Source organism: Haliotis rufescens, unplaced genomic scaffold (assembly GCF_023055435.1).
Source record: "Haliotis rufescens isolate VD_foot unplaced genomic scaffold, xgHalRufe1.0.p SCAF_32, whole genome shotgun sequence".
In the NCBI taxonomy this organism is placed as follows: Eukaryota; Metazoa; Mollusca; class Gastropoda; order Lepetellida; family Haliotidae; genus Haliotis; species Haliotis rufescens.
Genome location: NW_025964024.1, coordinates 572,465 through 597,884, shown reverse-complemented (window position 1 = coordinate 597,884; position 25,420 = coordinate 572,465). Strand labels below are relative to the sequence as shown.

At 40.9% G+C, this 25,420-nt stretch overlaps 1 protein-coding gene and 1 pseudogene across 1 annotated transcript; one reads left to right on the top strand and one right to left on the bottom strand.

Moving 5' to 3' along the window:
• Positions 1–187: 187 nt before the first annotated feature.
• Positions 188–14,988, top strand: LOC124149125 (annotated as a pseudogene).
• Positions 14,989–18,242: 3,254 nt separating this feature from the next.
• On the bottom strand, positions 18,243–25,321 carry LOC124149123 (alpha-L-fucosidase-like). Its single transcript, XM_046520493.2, has 8 exons — positions 24,890–25,321; positions 24,629–24,735; positions 24,099–24,229; positions 22,897–23,030; positions 22,235–22,332; positions 21,794–21,926; positions 20,466–20,636; positions 18,243–18,986 (listed from the first exon to the last, which is right to left on the bottom strand). The coding sequence occupies exons 1-8, from the start codon at positions 25,258–25,260 to the stop codon at positions 18,755–18,757; spliced, it is 1,377 nt and encodes a 458-aa protein (XP_046376449.2). The 5' UTR covers positions 25,261–25,321; the 3' UTR covers positions 18,243–18,754.
• Between the last annotated feature and the right edge of the window lie 99 nt (positions 25,322–25,420).

The following is a 25,420-nucleotide window of genomic DNA, read 5'->3' as shown; positions in this document are numbered from 1 at the left end:
CAACATGCCAAAATGTCGAAAATTAAAGGATTAGTGACTGAAGGGACTGAATCAATTATATGTCGGTACAACTTGTAACATACTTAATTGGTATCATTTCAGCTAGATATAATAGACAAATACTCCTGTTATAAAACCAGGTATTGACCTTACTGATACGTCAAGGTTAGTCTACCTATCTAATCAGTACAAGCATCATCGCCTCTTAAATACCTGAAACGACAACAAGCTGAAACCATCATAGACAGTCACTGCAAAATGGCTTCTCTCTCATTTCTACTAATACTGTCAGTACTTACAGTACTGACAGTGTATGGCCAGTACCAGCCTACATGGGAATCCCTGGATTCAAGACCACTCCCTGCTTGGTATGATGATGCCAAATTTGGAATCTTCATCCACTGGGGAATCTTCGCGGTGCCAGGTCTAGGATCAGAATGGTTTTGGTACCTCTGGCAAGAGCGAAAAGTGCCAGAAGTTGTCGAATTTATGGAGAAGAACTTTCGACCAGATTGGACGTATGCTGACTTTGCTCCAATGCTAACGGCAGAATTCTTTGATACTGATGAATGGGCTAGAATTTTGCAAACTTCAGGTGCCAAGTAGGTATAGTGTTCTTTATCATATAATGGGTAGGTTTCTCGGCAGGATAAAGCCAAAGGATAAAAACGATATCCGTTGGGGTCATATGCGGATAGAGATGCAAATATCAAAGGTCAAGTAGGGACTACTTTTACTGTTTATAAACAAACATGGCGTCGCCCTTGTCATTCGGCGATCGAGTCAGAATTAACCATCGGGAATATGGATAAACTACAGGGATAATTGTTATCATTATCAAAAGAACAGTCATATAAACTGAAAATCAGTGTCTAACTGTGACGTAGCTAAGGCATTTTATAAGTTTTGGCAACTCTGGCGATATAAATTTCGAAACAATTTTGCGAGGGCACGAGGCCTAGCCAAGCGGGATCAGTAACCATATCTGCAGCTTGAAACCTTCTCCACAAATTAAAATAGTTGGATTTGGCCGAAATATGTTTGAATTGTTACCTTGTTTCGTTTTGTCGCTGTGTGTACATCTGACTACACTTCTTAACGTTATGACAGGACCGACCGACTGTCAACAACGTCTGACCGTGGCCGTGACGTCTCATTGACTAGGGTTAGAGTAGCTTCCCTTTGACAAAGGGCAGTTACTCTAGCGGACAGACCGATGGATTGCCGCGAAAGGCAATTAAAAACAATTGTTGTTTTGCGTATATATTGCTTCGCCACTGTATAAGAAACAGATTTCAGTTGGAACTATATTGGTTTCTGTCACTGTCCGACTGACACATCACTTACCCTGTGACGTAATAAATATTAATGCGCGCATTCCAGGAAAACTCGCAATGTTTCGGTAATGTTTGTGAGAGAGGGAAAGCGATTTTGAAGCACAGAATTAAAGAATGACATTATATGATAAAGAGGTTATCACGCTTGTGTGTTTGGGGATGGTAAATATCCTGTATTAGGAATAAATACAATGTTTATTCTTAATGCAGGATATTTACCATCCCCAAAGACACTCGCGTGATAACCTCTATTTATTAAAAATCAATGCATTTATCTATCGATCTCGAATTATTTATATAGGAATGAAAATATCTATCAGTATATTGTTTAATTGCCTTAGTATATATGTTAAACTGACAACTATAATGTCTGTATCAGTAAAACTCAAGGTAACCCTTTGTAACTCCTCAGACTCATGCTCTCAGTATTGTTCATATACTGGTTTTATAAGCCATCATGAAACAAAAATGGGCAAGCGTCTAAATTGCCTGGACAGCAAGCGCCAATTGTTGAGATCGTAACCCGCTAGTGACCAGGCTGGTATTTAGCGTATGGACCAACAATGTTTACATGTCTTTACGGTGTTGTCACTGCCCCTAGCGTACATCACTTTCACCATGAACCCTCAAAAGAACCAACTCATTAAATGGTAGATGACCAAACTGTGGAAACACGTACACGTTCATACCCAAAAAACAAGGCCATGCATACGGATCGACTGGTTGGGAACAAATAAACCGCATTTGAGCGGATACTAGTACCTAGATAAGCGCAGTATATAGATGGATGATATAATAATAATCTAAGTTTCATGGAATGTACGGGGGCACGGGTGGCCCAGTCGTCTAAGGCGCCGCGATTCGCTGTGCAGAGTTCCGTCCCTTGGGCACGCCAGAAACCTATGATTGTGGGTTCGAATCCCGGTTCGCCCCGATTATGTTTCTAGGTTTGTCAGCACCATACCCGTGCTCGTGGGTTTCACCGAAGTGGTAAACGTCTGAGACCTGCATCACTTCGGGCTTTCCTCCCACATTAAGCTGACACGCCGCGATATAACTGGAATACTGTTAAAAGCGGCGTTAAACCCAACTCACTCACTCACTCACTCATGGAATGTACATATTCGTCAGTGTTCAAATTGAATAATAATTTTACGTTTACCTGTTTTTTTAATTCTTGTCAAACAGCACATATCCAACAAACGTAATCATGCTATCAGTGTTAAGTAATAATCACTCACTCACTCACTCACTCACTCACTCACTCACTCACTCACTCGTTATGATGTGGTCATCCTAGGTACACCGTGTTCGTGAGTAAACACTGCGAGGGTTTCTGTCACTGGCCAAGCAATGTGTCCTTCAGCTGGAATTCAATGGTTGCTGGGCCCAAAAGAAATATTGTCGGTAATGAATACTGGAAATTATTTTAACATTCCATATTTTGTCATTAAAATTATTTTAATCCTTGCAATTATTTCCCAACAATTAATTTACAACCAGATGATTTAATTGAACAGAGAGATGAAGGGCAGTTGTCATGCCATGATAGAGCATAATTGTAAAATGAAAATATGTGTTCATCTCGAATACAGCTCAATATATTTAATCTCTGGGCCATGGAGTACCTATAGATCTATATCTAACTTATATGTTAGGGACTTTGCGTGGCCCTGGTGTCTTAGTGCCACAATTTGCAGTGCAGAGTTGCATCCCTAAGGCATTCCAGAAACCAATGATTCTAAGCTCGATTCATAGTTTCGTGTGATCATGTTTATAAATTTGTCAGCACCAAACCCATGCTTTCAGGTTTCACCAAAATGGTTTAAACGTTTAAGAACGTCATCTTTTAGGGCCTTCCTTCAAAATCAAACTGACCAAACTCACTCACTCCATATCACATGCTTCTGATGCTACTAAGATAGTATAGATACATTGTACAATGAACCACGAATCTCAGCTTTGTCAAAACCAGGCGTAAAATTGTAGTCATATACTCTTAAACAGCAAACTTGAATGTAACAAGTCTAATGAGTTGCCAGTTTTAATACAAATACTTTTCAAACCCTAACAATCGTATGTTCTGTTGTTTCAGCTGAGTTGGCACAAGCGGTCCGCACCAAGACCGACTTAAGGTTCGGTCTGTACCATGTGTTGTACGAATGGTTCCACCCTCTCTATCTCCAGGACAAAGAGAACAATTTTACAACAAGGAGATTTGTTGATGTAATGTTTGGTCTATACTATGAAATAGTCTGTTCAATTAAAGACTAACTGAATCGTCAATATTTTCAAGAGATCGAATTCCTCAAGTGTATTCCTCATGTATCAGTCGGCCACTGTCATCTAACTACCCCCTGATTGTGAATCCAAAAATGTTTTTATCATCGTTATCACTTCAGTTCAAGATCATGCCTGAGCTGTATGAGATTGTCAACACCTTCGAGCCTGACCTTGTGTGGTCTGACGGAGACTGGGAGGCCCCAGACACCTACTGGGGATCCAGGGAATTCTTGACGTGGCTTTATAATGACAGGTAAGCGTCATTATAATCCAAAATATATTGGCCCCCAGTAATCAGCTTCAGACAAAGACTCCAAAATGATAAGCATTATGTTGTTCATAACGACAAGTATTCAGTCACTTGTCACAATATTTACTCTTTTTTTCACAAGATAATTATGCTGATCAACAAAGATTAGTATCTGGCATTGAAGACAGTATGATGTTGAAATCATAACAACTGAATCATCAATAAAACAATGTCATCCTTTGTAAGTTAAGATTTTCAAATGCGCTAACACTTAACTCAAAGATAGCGATTGAAATGTCCAGACCTCGTCAAAAAACGTGTACAATCGTGTTTTCCTTAAACCATTCTAAACCATACAAATAACAACACAATCGAGCTAGTCTTAATAATTTCCACAAATAAGATTTCTCATATTTGCATTTTTCACGGGGATCCATTTCTAACCTACAACAATGCAAGGTAAGATATATGTATTGCATCACATTGTTACCTGGCACAAGTTTTAGATGTCTTGAAATATCTAACTGTCTCCGAATTGTTATACAAAATGAAGATGAAGTTGTATTAATACCAGCCCAATCAAGGACAAAGTAGTGACCAATGACCGGTGGGGAATTGGGTGCAGTTGCACCCATGGAGGTGTCCACACCTGTGGAGACAGATACAATCCTGGTAAGTGTAAAATGTCATCTCTTGTTTTGAAAAACGTATGAACGTCAAATTGTGTCGTTCATACACATTTGAACGTCAATTTCGCGGTCAGGTGACCGACCTCTCGTCCAACTGAAAAGCCGTATATCGTGTTGACTTCAAATTAAAACAATATTTTCTCATAAAATATGTATTAAAGAACCTTAACGAGGTTTATCTGATCACTAAATCAACTATTTATATACAAATTCTGTAAAATTATGTATCTACCTTTCTTGATTGCTGCTTTCCATCAGTCTGGTATATTGAACATTTCATATCTATAATCTAATATTGTACTTAATATCGGATATTTCAGTTTTTATTCTTCACATGAATCCGTTCTCAACTGCATATATCTTTAATTGAGTAAATTCCATTATTATCCCTTTCGTTTATGTTGTGTGTTGCTTGTTTAAAGTTGTGATGAATCCATAATGGTAGGGACAAAACTTCTTCTCTATTATACGTGTTGATAAAATATAATCTACAAAGGTTGTTCCAAAACGTTTAATAAATCTTTGCAGTTAGGGTTTTTAACTATAGGGTGCACTAAAATTAGCACCCAAAAAATATATATGAAAAGACAAAGTTGCACCACGTTTATTAGCAAAATCTGATCTATTAGTTAATCATTTTATATAACTGTGATTTTCCCCATTATTGTTAAATTTCATTTTCTCTGGTTTGCAAGCAAGCTATTCTTTCTTCTAGATTGAAGTTGTTGAGTACCCAGAGATCACTTTCAAGAAACCACTTCCCAGAGATCACTTCCCAGAGACCACTTCCCAGAGACCACGACCCAGAGACCACTTCCCAGAGACCACGACCCAGAGACCACTTCACAGAGACCACTTCCCAGAGACCACGTCCCAGAGACCACTTCCCAAAGATCACGTCCCAGAGACCACGTCCCAGAGACCACTTCCAAAAAATCACGTCCCAGAGACCACTTCCCAGACACGACGTCCCAGAGACCACGTCCCTGAGACCACGTCCAAGAGACCACTTCCAAAAAATCACGTCCCAGAGACCGCGTCCAAGAGACCACGTCTCAAAGATCACTTCCCAAAGACCACGTCCCAGAGACCACTTCCGAAAGATCACGTCCCAGAGATAACGTCCCAGAGACCACTTCCCATTGACCACGTCCCAGAGACCACTTCCCAGAGATCACGTCCCAGAGACCACTTCCCAAAGATCACGTCCCAGAGACCACTTCCCAGAGACCACATCCCAGAGTCCACTTCCGAAAGATCACATACCAGAGACCACGTCCCAGAGACCACGTACCAGAGACCACGTCCCAGAGACCACTTCCCAAAGATCACGTCCAAAAGATCACGTACCAGAGACCACGTCCCAGAGACCACTTCCCAGAGATCACTTCCTAGAAATCACTTCCCAAAGATCACATCCCAGAGACCACTTCCCATACACCACGTCCCAGACACCACTTCCCAAAGATCACATCCCAGAGACCACTTCCCATACACCACGTCCCAGACACCACTTCCCAAAGATCACGTCCAAGAGACCACGCCCCAGAGACCACTTCCCAGAGATCACTTCCTAGAAATCACTTCCCAAAGACCACTTCCCAGAGACCACGTCCTAGAGACCATGTCCAAGAGATCACTTCCCAAAGATCACGTCCCAGAGACCACGTCCCAGAGACCACATCCCAGAGTCCACTTCCGAAAGAGCACGTTCCAGAGACCACGTCCCAGAGACCACTTCCCAGAGACCACGTCCCAGAGACCACTTCCCAAAGATCACGTCCAAAAGACCACGTCCCAGAGACAAGTCCCAGAGACCACTTCCCAAAGATCACATCCCAGAGACCACTTCCCATACACCACGTCCCAGACACCACTTCCCAAAGATCACATCCCAGAGACCACTTCCCATACACCACGTCCCAGACACCACTTCCCAAAGATCACGTCCAAGAGACCGCGCCCAAGAGACCACGCCCCAGAGACCACGCCCCAGAGACCATTTCCCAAAGATCACGTCCCAGAGACCACGTCACAGAGACCACTTTCCATATATAGACCACGTCCCAGAGACCACGCCCCAGAGACCACTTCCCAGAGACCACGTCCCAGAGACCATTTCCCAAAGATCATGTCAGCATCAAACCCATGCTTTCAGGTTTCACCAAAATGGTTTAAACGTTTAAGAACGTCATCTTTTAGGGCCTTCCTTCAAAATCAAACTGAACAAACTCCCTCACTCCATATCACATGATTCTGATGCTTCTAAGATGGTATAGATACATTGTACAATGAACCACGAATCACAGCTTTGTCAATTTGTAAAATTGTAGTCATATACTCTTAAACAGCAAACTTGAATGTAACAAGTCTAATGAGTTGCCAGTTTTAATACAAATACTTTTCAAACCCTAACAATCGTATTATCTGTTGTTTTAGCTGAGTTGGCACAAGCGGTCCGCACCAAGACCGACTTAAGGTTCGGTCTGTACCATGTGTTGTACGAATGGTTCCACCCTCTCTATCTCCAGGACAAAGAGAACAATTTTACAACAAGGAGATTTGTTGATGTAATGTTTGGTCTATACTATGAAATAGTCTGTTCACTTAAAGACTAACTGAATCGTCAATATTTTCAAGAGATCGAATTCCTCAAGTGTATTCCTCATGTATCAGTCGGCCACTGTCATCTAACTACCCCCTGATTGTGAATCCAAAAATGTTTTTATCATCGTTATCACTTCAGTTCAAGATCATGCCTGAGCTGTATGAGATTGTCAACACCTTCGAGCCTGACCTTGTGTGGTCTGACGGAGACTGGGAGGCCCCAGACACCTACTGGGGGTCCAGGGAATTCTTGACATGGCTTTATAATGACAGGTAAGCGTCATTATAATCCAAAATATATTGGCCCCCAGTAATCAGCTTCAGACAAAGACTCCAAAATGATAAGCATTATGTTGTTCATAACGACAAGTATTCAGTCACTTGTCACAATATTTACTCTTTTTTTCACAAGATAATTATGCTGATCAACAAAGATTAGTATCTGGCATTGAAGACAGTATGATGTTGAAATCATAACAACTGAATCATCAATAAAACAATGTCATCCTTTGTAAGTTAAGATTTTCAAATGCGCTAACACTTAACTCAAAGATAGCGATTGAAATGTCCAGACCTCGTCGAAAAACGTGTACAATCGTGTTTTCCTTAAAACATTCTAAACCATACAAATAACAACACAATCGAGCTAGTCTTAATAATTTCCACAAATAAGATTTCTCATATTTGCATTTTTCACGGGGATCCATTTCTAACCTACAACAATGCAAGGTAAGATATATGTATTGCATCACATTGTTACCTGGCACAAGTTTTAGATGTCTTGAAATATCTAACTGTCTCCGAATTGTTATACAAAATGAAGATGAAGTTGTATTAATTCCAGCCCAATCAAGGACAAAGTAGTGACCAATGACCGGTGGGGAATTGGGTGCAGTTGCACCCATGGAGGTGTCCACACCTGTGGAGACAGATACAATCCTGGTAAGTGTAAAATGTCATCTCTTGTTTGGAAAAACGTATGAACGTCAAATTGTGTCGTTCATACACATTTGAACGTCAATTTCGCGGTCAGGTGACCGACCTCTCGTCCAACTGAAAAGCCGTATATCGTGTTGACTTCAAATTAAACAAATATTTTCTCATAAAATATGTATTAAAGAACCTTAACGAGGTTTATCTGATCACTTAATCAACTATTTATATACAAATTCTGTAAAATTATGTATCTACCTTTCTTGATTGCTGCTTTCCATCAGTCTGGTATATTGAAAATTTCATATCTATAATCTAATATTGTACTTAAAATCGGATATTTCAGTTTTTATTCTTCACATGAATCCGTTCTCAACTGCATATATCTTTAATTGAGTAAATTCCATTATTATCCCATTCGTTTATGTTGTGTGTTGCTTGTTTAAAGTTGTGATGAATCCATAATGGTAGGGACAAAACTTCTTCTCTATTATACGTGTTGATAAAATATAATCTACAAGGGTTGTTCCAAAACGTTTAATAAATCTTTGCAGTTAGGGTTTTTAACTATAGGGTGCACTAAAATTAGCACCCAAAAAAAATATATGAAAAGACAAAGTTGCACCACGTTTATTAGCAAAATCTGATCTATTAGTTAATCATTTTATATAACTGTGATTTTCCCCATTATTGTTAAATTTCATTTTCTCTGGTTTGCAAGCAAGCTATTCTTTCTTCTAGATTGAAGTTGTTGAGTACCCAGAGATCACTTCCAAGAAACCACTTCCCAGAGATCAATTCCCAGAGACCACTTCCCAGAGACCACGACCCAGAGACCTCTTCCCAGAGACCACGACCCAGAGACCACTTCCCAGAGACCACGTCCCAGAGACCACTTCCCAAAGATCACGTCCCAGAGACCACGTCCCAGAGACCACTTCCAAAAAATCACGTCCCAGAGACCACTTCCCAGACACGACGTCCCAGAGACCACGTCCCTGAGACCACGTCCAAGAGACCACTTCCAAAAAATCACGTCCCAGAGACCGCGTCCAAGAGACCACGTCTCAAAGATCACTTCCCAAAGACCACGTCCCAGAGACCACTTCCCAATGATCACGTCCCAGAGATAACGTCCCAGAGACCACTTCCCATTGACCACGTCCCAGAGACCACTTCCCAGAGATCACGTCCCAGAGACCACTTCCCAAAGATCACGTCCCAGAGACCACTTCCCAGAGACCACATCCCAGAGTCCACTTCCGAAAGATCACATACCAGAGACCACGTCCCAGAGACCACGTACCAGAGACCACGTCCCAGAGACCACTTCCCAAAGATCACGTCCAAAAGATCACGTACCAGAGACCACGTCCCAGAGACCACTTCCCAGAGACCACGTCCCAGAGACCATGTCCAAGAGATCACTTCCCAAAGATCACGTCCCAGAGACCACGTCCCAGAGACCACATCCCAGAGTCCACTTCCGAAAGATCACGTACCAGAGACCACGTCCCAGAGACCACTTCCCAGAGACCACGTCCCAGAGACCACTTCCCAAAGATCACGTCCAAAAGACCACGTCCCAGAGACAAGTCCCAGAGACCACTTCCCAAAGATCACGTCCCAGAGACCACTTCCCATACACCACGTCCCAGACACCACTTCCCAAAGATCACGTCCCAGAGACCACGTCCCAGAGACCACTTCCCAAAGATCACATCCCAGAGACCACTTCCCAAAGATCACGTCCAAGAGACCACGTCCCAGAGACCACGCCCCAGAGACCATTTCCCAAAGATCACGTCCCAGAGACCACGTCACAGAGACCACTTTCCATATATAGACCACGTCCCAGAGACCACGCCCCAGAGACCACTTCCCAGAGACCATTTCCCAAAGATCACGTCCCAGAGACCACTTCCTAGACACGACGTCCCAGAGACCACGTCCCAAAGATCACGTCCCAGAGACCACTTCCAAGAGATCACGTCCCAGAGACCACGTCCCTGAGACCACTTCCCAGAGACCCCTTCCCAGAGACCACATCCCAATGACCACTTCCCAAAGACCACGTCCCAGAGACCACTTCCCAGACACGACGTCCCTGAGATCACGTCCCAAAGATCACGACCCAGAGACCACTTCCCAAAGATCACGTTCAAGAGACCACGTCCCGGAGACCAGGTCCCAGAGACCACGTCCCAGACAACACTTCCCAGAGACCACGTCCCAGAGACCTCTTCCCAGAGACCACTTCCCAGAGACCACGTCCTAGAGACCACTTCCCAAAGATCACATTCCAGAGACCCCGTCCCAGAGACCACTTCCCAAAGATCACTTCCCAAAGACCACGTCCCAGAGACCACTTCCCAGAGACGAAGTCCCAGAGACCACGTCCAAGAGACCACTTCCCAAAGATCACTTCCCAGAGACCACGTCCCAGAGACCACGTCGGAGAGACCACTTCCCAAAGATCACTTCCCAGAGACCACGTCCCAGAGACCACTTCCAAAAAATCACGTCCCAGAGACCACTTCCCAGACACGACGTCCCAGAGACCACGTCCCAGAGACCACTTCCAAGAGACCACTTCCCAGAGACCACGTCCCAGAGACCCCTTCCCAAAGACCACGTCCCAGAGACCACGTCCTAGAGATCACTTCCCAAAGATCACTTCCCAGAAATCACTTCCCAGAGACCACTTCCCAGAGACCATGTCCCAGAGACCACTTCCCAAAGATCACTTCCTAGAAATCACTTCCCAGAGACCACGTCCCAGAGACCACGTCCCAAAGATCACTTCCCAAAGACCACGTCCCAAAGACCACGTCCCAGAGATCACTTCCCAAAGATCACGTCCCAGAGACCACGTCTCAGAGACCACTTCCCAAAGATCACGTCCCAGAGAACACTTCCCAGAGATCACGTCCCAGAGACCTCTTCCCAGAGACCACTTCCCAGAGACCACGTCCTAGAGACCACTTCCCAAAGATCACTTCCCAAAGACCACGTCCCAGAGACCACTTCCAAGAGATCACGTCCCAGAGACCACTTCCCAAAGATCACGTCCCAGAGACCACGTCCCAGAGACCACGTCCCAGAGACCACTTCCCAGAGATCACGTCCCAGAGATCACTACCCAGAGACCACTTCTCAAAGATCCCTTAAGTTTGGATGACATATATAATTCCTAATATTTATAATTCCTTATTGTTCCACTCTTATCCTTATTGTTTTTATCTCGTCCACATTAATGTTAAGCCAGGCATTTGTGTCTTTATTAAGTGTTTTTTGAAGGCATCACGCAACCGTTTATCTTTACCACATGAAAATAATCTGGTATCATCAACATCCTGCCCAAGTTTGTATTCTTTGTTATTAAACATCATCCCTTTAATCTTAATATCATTTCTAATCATGCATCCCATATGATCTCAGCTACTATGAGGAAAAACATGGCGACAATTGGCCTACTTTTCGTAAGACTCTTCTATTTGTAAAAAAAAACTCTCTTAGATGTCCGATTAATATTACATTTGTTTAATGTAGTATCACAAGTTAGTGTATTTATCCACATATCATTTCAGGACCAAATCCAAGTTTTGTAAAACTGTGTTTATAATTTTTTTTGAGACCGTATCATATACCTTTTCTAAATATATCAGCAGAAGTAATCATGGTTTATTTTGTCTTTTAGATTCAAAGATAATGTCAAATAACAATCTTGCGTTAAAAATGCCCGCTTGAAAGAAATGAATGAGCAGTTCAAATGTTGATTTCATACGGTTTGCAAAACAAGTACTAATTTTTTTATTGAGTATATTCAATAAAGTTATAGGTCTCCAGTGGTTTAGCTGTGTTCTCCTCTGCATCAACATTGTCAGCGAAGTTACGTATTTCTCTTGGTTCTACACACCAAACTGTACCAACAGGATCCAATAACCATCTCTATGCCAATGACGTACGTTCTGTTTTGACTCTTGTTTCAGGTGTTCCGCAGAAGCACAAGTGGGTGAATGCCATGACAATAGACAAGCGGTCCTGGGGGTTCAGACGTAATGCCCCCCCTGTCAGACTACCTGACTATAGAGGAGCTCATTGAAACTCTAGCTAAAACTGTCAGGTAAACCAGTGTTTCACACCAATCCTAGCTGTCTCGCATTCAAATTGTATCCTTCTTTACTGGTGTATTGACCATTATTTTGAGGCTGCTCATCATCGTCATTAAGCATCCTACAAACAATTGTCAGATAACAGTGTTCTTGAACCACCGTCTTGCAAACCATTGTCACTTGATAGTGTCTTGAAGCATCTTACAAACCACAGGCACTTATAATAGTGTAAATGAAACTACTGTCTTCAGCATTATCGTTAGAAATTTTAAAACATATGTAACATTTCAATATGTGTTATATGAATACATTACATACAGCTGTATGAATATCTCATTTCTATAAGTTAAACCTTCCATCTCTTTTCACCATCAAACAGGGGCGGTCGGGTAGCCTAGTGGTTAAAGCGTTCGCTCTTCAAGCCGAAGACCCGGGTTCGATTCCCGAAATGGGTACAATGTGTGAAGCCCAGTTGTGGTGTCCCCCGCCGTGATATTGCTGGAATATTGCTAAAAGTGGCGTAAAACCATACTCACTCACTCACTTACCATGAAACAGTGTTCCTAATTGATCATCAAGGCCTCTCCTGTTCCAGCTGTAACGGTAATCTACTCATGAACATTGGGCCAACTGCCTATGGGGTGATCAGCCCCATCTTTGAGGAAAGGCTGAAGCAGATAGGCGAGTGGCTCAAGATAAATGGTGAAGGCATCTACGAAACAAGACCCTGGGCCTACCAGAACGAAACTGTGATACCCGAAATATGGTTAGTATTTGCTGTTCACATCTAAGTTATGAAATGATGTCCGATGCCTCTGAAAGTGTTTCTAACCGGTGGGGCTGGATACACTCACATTTTCGCAAACACCTGGTATCATTACAGTGACTTATATACAGGTGCTCATGTTAAAGTGAATCAGGGTTAGTAAATCCATATCGTTTAAGCAAAGACTACACTTTATTGAAACTACAAATAGAAATATTTTGAAAATATGTCACATTAAACCAGTAACCGCAAGGCTTTAAAAAACATCATGGTATCTCAGTAGGCTAGCACAACATAAACGGCATTAGTCCAGACTAGTACAAGTTTTCACACACCCAACATACACACATGTGCATGCATTTCGCTATGTGTATGCAATGTATTGACGTTCAACTCCTAATTTCGCCTCACATTAAACCAGTCAGTCTTTATGTGGTCAAGTTTAGTTTCAAGTGTGTGTTAACTATAGGGTCATTTTGACTACCCAGTACATCACAGGGAGAGTTGGACTTTCAACACTTTATCAGCAGCTACAATTCACGTGACATTCGAATTTCAGTGTGTGAATAATTCGCAAGATCTAAGTGGTTTTAATCTGTCTAAACAGAAAAAAATCATAAATATTTTTTTATTAACTGCTGAAAGGGTCGAGGTTACAACTAGGTTACCCCACCGCCCCTCAATGTGAGGATTTAAAACATTTAACAGGAATGTTAGGACAGAATGAAATCCTGGCTTCAAAAGAGTTTTGTCTCTTAATATTGTTAATGAATAGTGTTAGGCTCAAATTCACAAGTTCATACACTTTGTACCAAAGCACTTACACAAGGATGTGATTTTCAAATGTTATTTCAGTATAGATACGATAATGGCTGATGTATATATGGAAAGCCGAGAGCATGATAATTTAGATTAGTCATTGGTAAACGATATATATACTTTGGCAAATTCGTCCTTTTCAGAAAGGGTTTATGCCAAACATATCCTTTGATTATGACCTAAACATTTACAGATTTTGTGCCACAATCTGTTTTGTATCTTTGTCTGTGATGAAAATAACTGAGTTTGTATTCAGCGGATTTAGCATACTAGTGCTTTTCAGATTTGTTTTTCACTTGTCAATTTGTTAAGGGTCATGTGGCCGTAGTCCCAGATGTCTCTTAACCTACCTGCATCTGTGGTTACATGTTGACAACTCTCACATCCAGTATACTTCTTCGGCTCTAAGTACAATTGCATGATATGACTGATGTTATAATTGTACATCATGGATTTGTATCATGCTACTCTCAAATCTCCACATGGACTACACACTGCATCATCCGATGTTTAATATTTACTTTTGAAATAGGTGCATACTATTTACTAAAATCATGATGTTGATTTCCTAACTAATTGTGAGTTACTAGAAAAATGCAAATACAAATATATTTGATATTTGCACATAGTCGCATATGCACATAAAGCATAACACAAAGAAATTCCAGGCCAAAAAGCAAAATATAAATGTAGGATTGTCTTACAATATACCATGGGTTTGAAAAAAGAATTATCTCCTAATTATCTGCTGACAGAAATCCCAAATGACTTTTCAATGTTGTATCATGTTCAGGTACACCTCGAAGACATCGGGACAAGGTAAAGACATCTACGCAACTGTTATGAGCTGGCCCAACACAGGGGTCTTCCAGCTGACCTGGCCTAACCCCAGTGACAACACTGTGGTCACTCTAATGGGGTACTCAGGTTCCTTCAGCTGGACAAGGGCTGCAGGTCAAGGCATAAACATCAACACTCCCGCCATTCCAGCCAACGCTATGCCATGCAAGTGGGCATGGATGTTCAAGATGACCAATGTCCAAAACTAAGGCAGCATGATCGTGCACCTAGGCCTTCCAGCTGTTTCATAGATGACACGCTTGTGAATGCTTCAAGTTCATATTGTGTAAAGATGGTACCTTTTAAAAAGAAATGTGTGTATTTGTCGTTTAATAAATGATAGATATAACGTCTTTTTGGTGATTTTTGTTGGTTGCTGTAGATTAAATCTGAGAGATGAGAGTATATACATATATATAAATATCTCTCTCTATAGATAGATAGATAGATAGATAGATAGATAGATAGATAGATAGATATGTATACGGCTTAGTGCAATATGTGTCATTTGCAATTGCAATTTTCATCCTATACATTGCCAGCTCTGGGGTCAAAGGTGGACAAGTTTTTGTTTATTTTTATAACAAAAATCTTTGACATAAGTTTGCAAGAGCCAGCTTATAATTAATAGTGTCAATCAAGTGTGAGCGCTACTGCAAGGCCCTTGCTTGTGGATTTGCTTGTGCCTCATCCCCCATCACCTGATGTGTTAAGTTATTTCAAATGGAGGAAATCAAAATGCCACCTATATTCACGAAGTGGAATTTGTCCAACGTACTATTAGCATTGATGGCCGCACCTTACGAGCCTATGCATAAGGTTTTCAAGAAGACCTTTCTACTTGCTATGGCAATCGTAGCTTGAGTGTAAGAGCTGCATGCCATCGACTTTCTCTCCCTCACCCACACACCGGATTTGAGAGGCATTTGAACAGGATCATTAATAGAAACGAAAGTAACATCGACATAATCAGAAGTGACATCAAAGACCGAAGTGACGTCTTGGAAATGTCAATATAACAGTATTTACAGTGCGCGTATCAAGATATTGTGCATTTTCTTAAATGTTTCTGGATTACTGTATGCCATGTCCAACCAAAACCTCTGATGTATTTAGGGTATGATGTAATCGAGGTAAGGTATTCGAAGTAGCTATCAAACAATAGTTTTCATTGTGTATAATTCTAAGAATGCTACATATGTATATTACATCAAGAGGTAATTCCTTTTACCTCCCCAAAATATCTGCATCTTATGGATGTAGTGTATTGGAAAGAAGTGGCATGAATCCCGCCCCGAGCATGCGCTGCGGGATTTGGCAAGGTATGCATTATTCCTAACAACTGATTAGGATGCTTGACTGTGAAGAGGACGTCTGTTGAAAATGTAAGGGTTTATTGGGTGTGATGATTAACCAAATTTCAAGAATGTTGGCTATGATGTAAAAAAGGTAGTATGTTTAGAATTCTACACAATGATAACTATTCGTCCCATGTCGTGATTGTAAAAGTGCCCAAAGTCCCATGTCGTGATTGTAAAAGTGCCCAAAGTGCAATTATCTAATCTACAATGTCGCCCCTTATCGGCCATCCTAGTTTGCTGGCGACCCATTCTAACCGCTAATCCCCCCACGTCCCAGTTTCCATACCATAACTTCTAGTTAAGCTTCATCGTCCCATCGGAAGGGGGGGGGGGGGGGGGGGGGGGGGGGGATCTGTACTGTATAGTAAAGCCCACTTGGGTTCATAGCGAACTTCTGGCGCTCAAAGGCGAGGAAGGGTACGTAGCTAGAACGTCAGCCATTTCAAAAAGTGGTGACATGTATTGCTGTTAAAAGATTGGGTTGTGATTGTTATCATTTCATTTATCAACTATTGTAACTTGGGTCAAGATTATGATGGTGATTCTGTGGTGAACTATGACACGGGTTGGCCTTGACCTGTAGATACAGAGAGTGGAACCATTCAAACGGGGAAAACTACTGGCCAGGGTGCAGGTCCGTCTTTAGATTTAAGTGCTTATTTTTGTTGGTGTTATCTGGGCATGATTATTTGTCTATGCATGATGCGGTCATGTGTACCAGCCGGCAAACTCACTCACTCACATTTTTATATTTCATAATCAAATATAATTGCATATTATTTAAATATAATATATCATAAATTTGTTGTGCAATGTTTCCTTTGCAATGAGCCCAGATTTTGTTTGTAGCATCAAGCATGCACTCACTCACTCACTCACTCACTAAGGGTAATGCAAATCACAGATTTGCTCATCATCACTTTTATGTAATCTTCGGTGACATGGATCATTGCTCATGCTATCAACCTCTGGTTTGCCTGGTCCAAATTTTATCGTTTAAAAGGATGAAATGACACAACACCGCAACACTGACAGCAGTCACTCATTCACTGACATAATATCTTCATACTTAGCTTCAGAAGCAGCAAACAATTCATCCCAAGCTTTAGCATCATAAAACCCTGCCGTGAAGTCACTTACCAAGACAGCATAAGTTGAAGTCAGCTTTATAGTTGTCCTTCATATATTGCACATAGCTTGGATTAATTTTTGCCATTGTCAGCGTTTAGATAGGTTGTAAGGACCTTGATAGCTATCATTTCTAGATATGGTGATGTAATCTGGGTCAAGGTCTTGATGTTGATTACTTTGTCTGTTCTGTTGTGATGTCCTGGTCGGCCTTGTCCTGTAGATGGGGATATCTCTTCATGACACACAATAAACTAACGTGCACAAATCAATATGCTGACAACTAAATCTTGAGTAAGCAATTTCAGTTATTATTTTAGTAATAGCATTTTGTTATGTAAATAAAAGGTTAATATTTTTAAGAATATATGTGTTACTGCCCGATAAAGATTGTAAAGGAAAATGACTTGGGTAGTCATTCAATGTAATGTGAACAAAGTTATAATAAAACATGTTCTAATTTATCCTGTAACCGGATTTGAAACACGGGTTTGAAATTACTCTGCAATCTACATGCACCTAACCATTAAATAGTTTGCATTGCTCAATGATTTAAAGGCAGAATGGGTTTTTTCCATTTTTCATTTTTACGTTTACCCCTTTCAAACTGTATGCATTTGAACTTATGAGCTGCTCTACTTCTCATAAAAAGCAAGAACAAGCATCTTGTACAGGTTATAGTTCTACTACAAGTTTCATATTGGGATATTTCATACTAAATCACCTATTAATTAAATAAATAAATGTAAGTGATTTTGTGGCATTTTATTGGGGTTTGCGTTTTTGTTTTGTTTCCATAAACCTAAAAAGGTTAGGACATGTCCACTAAAAACTGTTTATCTGATTGGTTGATAATAGAATGGGAGGAGCGTCCGTTCACGTGGTTACAATACTGCACATACTTTTGTCGCTGATTTTGTATTATTATCTAAAGTTGTTTATGTATTATTGGTTAAACAGTCTTGAAGTTATTATTGCTGACATATTTGTATATAAGAAATGACTTCATTACTTGTTTGTGTTTAAAGAGTCAGCCCACACCCTGCTGACCAAGTTAACATCTTTGGTCATGTCTACAAGATGTCATATGAAAGACAGAAGATAGAATGTTTGTGGTTCAAATCCAATCACAAGAATAGGATATTTTATTTCGGGCACACATACATGTCACAATTGCAAAGTAACATTCATAACTTTCACCATGGAATTTGCGTCATGCACGTTTAGCGTCAATATGTCACAGCTACCATACTCATAGTTAATATATTATATTTAACAAAGAAACAAACACACTAAATATAGTGACGTTAGTGTTTACATGCATGCAGTCAAGGTAGCATTTATTTTATGTCAAAATAACTTTTATTTGTAATACAATAATGTAAGTTATATAAGATACGTATATTATTATATTTGGACCCATCCTAGTGTCAATCATTTGATTGTGAAGGTCAATCCTATTAATTGTCAACCATTCATGTCACTGTAACGATCATCCCATTGTTTACCGTCCATATCATCGTGAAGGTACATCCCAGTAATTGTTAACAAGTTATGTTAGTGCGAAAGATTGTCCCATGGTTTATCATTAATGTCCTTGCAAATACCCGTTCTATCATCGACGATTTATGTCAGCGCGAAGACCCATCCCCACTGACATGGCATCTTGTTGACAGGGATGGGAGGGATTGTGATACTGATTCCTTTGGGCGAAGCATACTGCCAGGAGAAGCTTCCAGTGTACCCAAGGAGGTTGACTTGTGTTCCATTAGTTGGCAAAGCTGATCCTAGGTGGAGTTGACCTGGGTGTGGCCAGTTCAGCACTATGGCATACACGATCCCAGCTCTCTGTGTGTACCTGAAGAGTGATCACTGAGTGTAGTTAAACAGCGTACTGAATCTGGGGAATATCTCAACCTAAAAACAATGTGGTGACTTTACAGTTCGACAAACCAAGGGAATTTAATCCGGGAATCAAGCATAATTTAATTTGTGTGACCATAAGCTAATTAAGGATTCAGGTCAGTCAGAGTTAAACCATGACAGTCTGTTCTTGTAGTATGTACATTGATTTGTTTTATTCAAATTACTATATTTGATGTATTAAGCGCCTGACAAAATGGGAGGGGTGGGTGGGATGTGGGTAGTGGTCGGGAGGTTGGGGTGGAGGGTGCACGTAGAAACTATACACAAGTTCAATCAATTGTCAGAGATCAAGTGTTGGAGGAGAGACTTCATCCAAACATCCATGTACCAATAAATAAATTCATAATAGTTACTTGACAGTTACATACCATTGCTTCACTGTTGTGCCTAGACAGATAGTCATCTACATAGGCCTAATGTCAGGAGCTTATAATGATTACTTAAGCATTTGTCGCAAATTTGGTCAGGGGGTTCTAATACGGCAAATGCGGTACCTATTAATATGCGGCATTTTATGTGTCCAATATGGTATATTAAGTTAAACATGTAATGAGGCCATGGCTACGTGATCTTTGCGCCTTGACTGTCATATGTCTGTTTAATGTGTATTGCTAGTGTGATCGGGGCCCTGCAAGGTGATTGACATATGATTGAAAATGAGGATCTCACTGGTTTCAGGGAGAAATGTTATGACCTCAACAGTCATATATATACATAAAGTACCAACCAAAGTCTTTATTTGCCTGCGTCGGATGTCATTCCTGATTTGTTTTCACACTTTCAAGGAAGGTCGAAAAATCTCCATGGACCATTATTTCTGTCAATCTTATTAAAACATCTTATCACATACAGTTGTGATTTACTTGATTTCCTTCACTGCGTATCGAATTTCATCAGGTAAGATGACAACGAGTTAGGGGTAAGACGAAAAGAACTCGTCTTCATGCTGGACGACCACGTGCTGTACCGCCCCTTACAGATCGTCATATTGCCAACAATCGTGTACTCAACGTCGAAACTGGGGTAAACTTTGCTTGTGACGTGGCATGTTTTGAGATGAGTCCCGATTCACTGTGTCATGCGACGTTGTAATGAACGTAAAGCCATGTCATCCTGAGACGTCATAACAGATTTGGCGGTGGATTGGTTATGGTACGGGATGGCGTCGCTATGGCTGAGCGAACCCTGTTCCATATTGTGCAAGGAATGGTCACTGACAGTATGAAAACATACTGACAACTTTTGTTGTCCCGTTTGCAAGGCTCCGAGTTCATTCATTGTTATCATAAAACTATTACTAGAAACTAATATCACTTTCAATTTTGGACATTTCCAAGTATCCACCACTTTGTTTGAAGTGAATGACTGTCATTCTTGGCGAGCCAAGGTGTGGAATACTTAAAGTACCTACCACACGCCTGGTGTGACTGTGTCATTCTGGGCCAGCCAGGGTCTGGAGGCGTAGATGGCCTCCCCATTCACCTTCAGCCATTGTCCCATCTGACGCAGTCTCTCCTCATAGATGGGACTAATCATGCCATATTTGGTTGGACCCACATTGATCAGCAGGTTCCCTCCACAGCTGTAAATGAAAAAAACCCAGGATAAAACACTATCTGACACCTGTTATGAGTATGATGCAAAAACGTAGGAGTATAGGCGGCACATTCGTCTAAACCGCCAAATTTCACTGTGCAGAGTTGCGTTGCTAATGTGTCCCAGCAACCTATGATTGTGGGTTCAAGTCCTAGTCCTGATTATGTTTCAAGCTTTGTGAGCGCCAATTGATGTTTATGGGTTTCTGTGACCCACACAACCATGGGCTTTCCTCCACATCATGATCACTGTCATGTACACAGAAATTTGGTGCAATACTACCGGTTTTGGCTTAACTGAACTAAAGGTATATTTTACACTTGTTGATGTGGAAATGTTGATATTTATACACAGGGCTTTATTGAGCACTCTATATGATCTTGTATCAGTGCCATATCATATTGTTCCTTGTAGGTTGCGTCCACAAAATCATTCCTTGATTTCACTTTTCAAAACCATTAAGATTCTAGTTTTGTATTTGTTTTGTCTTAAAGTTTCTTCAGTGATATCTTACAGCCTCAAGTAACTCATCTCACAATCTCAGCAGACGCACCTTGCAGTCACAGCAGACGTACTTAATACTTTACAATTGGAGTTGAGATAAGTGAAATGTGGTTCAACGTCGCGTCCAAGATTATTGTATGTATATAGCGGTGTGTGTGTCTGTGTGTGTGTGTGTTTGTGCGTGTGTGCGTGTGTGCGTGTGTGTCTGTGGCTGCTTGACCTAGTCCAGACTGAAGCCGATCTTATAGTGCTAGCCTACTCAGATACAATATCACAGTCTAAACATGAATACCCCACTAAGACACAGTATACGGTGATCGAACCCTGAATCTTTCGCTCTCCACTAGACCACAGAGACGGTCTTCAAGGCTGGAAGACCACATCATTTGTTACAAAAAGCAAAAAGCCATTCATGAAGCATGTTTTTGCTACTCTACGGTGCCTGCAAAAAGTCGTATTCGCAAAGCGGTTGGTATCAAGTATTAAACTTTTTCTAATGTTGCACTTTTTCATCAACTTCAAAGCTGTGAGGACTTTGGTTATGGGCCACCCTAAACTAAAGTGGTAACTAAGAACATTGTAACATATACAGCGTCGGCTGCTGTTCATTTATATACATACGTTAATGTGTGTACACACCTGACAGTTTCAACTAGCACTGCTATAATCTCTTCCATGGTCAGATAATCATCCAGAACAGCCTCTCGACGGAATCCCCACGATTTCTTGTCAATGGTCATCGCATCCTCCCACTTTCTAGGCTGAAGTACTCCTTTAACATATAAGAAGAATCATCTGTTATTTCACATTCCAAGTGTTCATGCATTCATTATCACAGTTATTTGAAGTAGTGATATCATTCTGAATTATATGAGGTGATTTGATCAAACATTTTACCTTCAGTGGAGGGAAGCCCAGAGGTGAAAGCGTTTACCATCTCATTGAAGGCCTGTGTTTGATTCTCACATGGACACAATGTGTAAAGCCAATTTTTGGTGTCCGCACTCGATATATTTCATGCTTCATGCAGTGTCATACCATACTCACTCACACAATGTGTAAAGTATTTCAATTTAGTACCTGGATTGTACCTGTCATGGCATGTCAAGAAACCCCCATGTTGACAATGGTCTCCGTCTCCCCATCTATCATTGGTGACCACCTTCTCTTTCACTGGGCTGCAAAGGGAAAATATTCAGGGGATCAGACTGCAAAATGATCAGAGCATATTATTGTGATGGGTAGTGTTGGCTTATTTATTCCTAGTCATTTGTCCCAAGCTATAGGGTATAACATGTGAATATCACTGCTTGTACAAGAACAAGAAAAGTATGTGCAGAAGTGGGAAACGTGGTGTGAAGGAGCAGAGATTTATTTGTTGTTGTGTGCAATTCTACATAATGTCACTTTCTCGTTTATTTTCTTGCAGTTTCCATGGAATTCTATAAGACACAGTCCACAAGTACATTGGTCCATAAGACAAAGGCCAACAAAAACATTGTTCAAGACAAGTAATATTTACAGGTGGTGGTCAGCGTAACCAGAAGATATATCATGTGCTGGTCCTACCATTAACAGAATGAAAGAACATACATGTGTAGAATATTATCAATATACATGTGTGTAGGCTTAATCTGCGCTGAATGGTGAGGTAACAATCTTGCAATGTCACCTTTTTGTATATATACACAATGTCACAAGATAAAAGCATACACTATTTTTTCAACACAACCGTTGTATACCTGTCATTGTAGAGCCAGGCCAGAAACTCCTTGGACCCCCAGTAGGTATCTGAGGCCTCCCAATCTCCGTCAGACCACACAATGTCAGGCTTGTAGTTGTTCACAAGCTCGTACAGCTCAGGAATAGTCTTTTCCTGAAATTGATTTGAATTTCATGGAACGGGTTTTTATTCCCGTCCAGTTCCAGATAATCTCTACATGACAGGAATGTTGACTTGTAGACTATATTCTGTTTCTTGGATGCAAAAAGTACCATGATGCTGCTCAATCACTGGTTATAGCCCTATCGGTATGAGCTATGCAGCAGCATAAATAGTATGTACGACTGTTTTTATGGGAGGCAAGCTTTACCTCTTCTGAAGGAGCCATTATGGCAAAATCATGGCGGGGCACACCAGAAATGGACTTTGCAACTTGTACCCATCCCATCACTGATGAACTGAGACTAAATACATGTACCGACTCACCTCTTACAAACCTCCTCACCAACCTACTCACCAAGTTCAATCACCAGCCTAATCACCAACTGAACCACTCATCAACTCACCCTCACTCATTAATACTCACACCATCTCACCTACCAGTTCTCTGATCCACTCTCAAAATCAATTCGCCAGCCCAAATCACACCATGTAGACGGTAGCACGGTAGTTAAGGGGCCAGTTTAAACGTTTAATGGCCTCTTTCGTCTTGCAGTCTCATGTTTGCACTGTTTTTTTCACGTCATCTGTCATCATACATGTATATAACGCACTGCACTAGATGGACTATTGCCGGCGATGATAAAAGCCTATCCTGTGGAAAGACTGGATGTATTTTATGACACCTCATAACAGCATATGAGTGAAAATAGTATCGGTTTAGTGTCGTTACTATATAAATATATAAATAATTGAGAAATCAGGTAAGTTGATTTTGTCGGATGGAAAACGTGCAGGGCAATTAAATCCCCAATTCAAAATCTTAAGGAATTAAGATTTTTATCCGACATCGTACTTTTGAACTGGTCCCTAAAGCGTTTGCTGTGAAGGCCAAGGTTCGAGTAGAATGTGTGAAACCAATTTCTCGTGTCCCTGCCATGATGAAATATTACCCAAAGTGGCATAAAACCATACTCTTCCACTTCCACTGTGTAGCTAATCTACAGTAAAACACACTTTCTACACCGACAATCCATCAGTGACATATTTAGTTAAACTGACCTCGACAAACCTGGAGGTGGTGAACTTGTTAGCCTTGTCCTGTAGATAGAGAGGGTGGAACCACTCAAAGAGAGAGTGGTACAGGCCAAGGTGCAGATCCGTCTTTGATTTCAATGCATCAGATATCTCACCTAGTGATAACATTATGTCTCCTGTTTATTATTTTACAGCTTATCCATATTCAAACTTGTCGAAATAAAACTTTTATTGAATTGTCAAATACTTTTTAAGTTGATTTTTTTATCTTGAAATCAGAGAAATTAAACGACAAATAAATGTGGCATGGCGTACAGAGTTTCCTTCCCGTACCGATTTACTTTGGAGATTTTTATTTTTGAATTCTGCAGGGAAAGCAAACAAATCTTTATAGCATTGAAACCTTATTCCACATTTGAGAAACGAGAAATTATGGGAGATCTAAAAACTAAAAAAAATAAATGGGTTGGGAAAATATTAGAAACTAGAATTGCTTAATTGTATACAAACTGAAATTATTATATTTATGTTTTTGTCTTGATGTATACAGTTACCAACAAGATCTCTCTTTGGCCCAACCATCATTGAGTTCCAGTTAAAACTGACATTAGTAGGCCAGTTGCAAAACCCTCCATGATGTTTTGTTATAAACACAATGTATCTGGAAACAACATAAACTGAGGTGACATATAGGATTCATGTTTGAATTACAAAGAAAGCTCACTCACTCAATCAATCACTCACATTAAACATGAAACAGCTGAAACGGCACTGACTACAGCATCTACTCACTCACTCAATTATTAACATCATACTTAGCCCCAGAAGCAGCAAACAACTCGGCCCAAGCTTCAGCATCATAAAACTCGGCCGTGAAGTCACTTGCGAAGTCAGCATAGGTGAAGTCAGGTTTATAGTTTTCCTGCATGTACTGCACATACATTGGATTCTTTTCTCCTTGCCAACGTTCCCAAAACCACTCGTTTCCAAAACTTGGTACTGAAAATAGTCCCCAGGACACAAAGATTCCCACTTTAGCTTCATCATACCAGGTCGGTAATGGCCTGGAATCTAGGGACTCCCATGTGGGGTCGTAGCGAGTCTCAATCTTATTGGGTCTTCCTGATCGTCCACATGCTAGTGTTGTTAAAGCTAGCAATATCAGGACAATTATCTTAGCGTACATTGTTGATGTCGGACGGGTGTGTTGTGATCCTGCATAAATGTTTGATGATAACTAATAGCCATTCTCTTCAATGACAAAATAATGTCAAGGACAGCTGATAACATTGTGTGTCTATATGTTCAAGGTTGAAGAAAAGCTAGATAACAATGGCTGTACTTTA

Bases quoted from the DNA above. Each gene is read 5' to 3' on its own strand.
- LOC124149123 (XM_046520493.2), bottom strand. From the start codon at position 25,260: ATGTACGCTAAGATAATTGTCCTGATATTGCTAGCTTTAACAACACTA. The intron at 22,333-22,896 runs GTATACAACGGT...TTCCCTTTGCAG, and splicing joins GCCTGGCTCTACAATGACAG to CCCAGTGAAAGAGAAGGTGG. The intron at 20,637-21,793 runs GTGTGTACACAC...TTTCATTTACAG, and splicing joins GTGCTAGTTGAAACTGTCAG to CTGTGGAGGGAACCTGCTGA.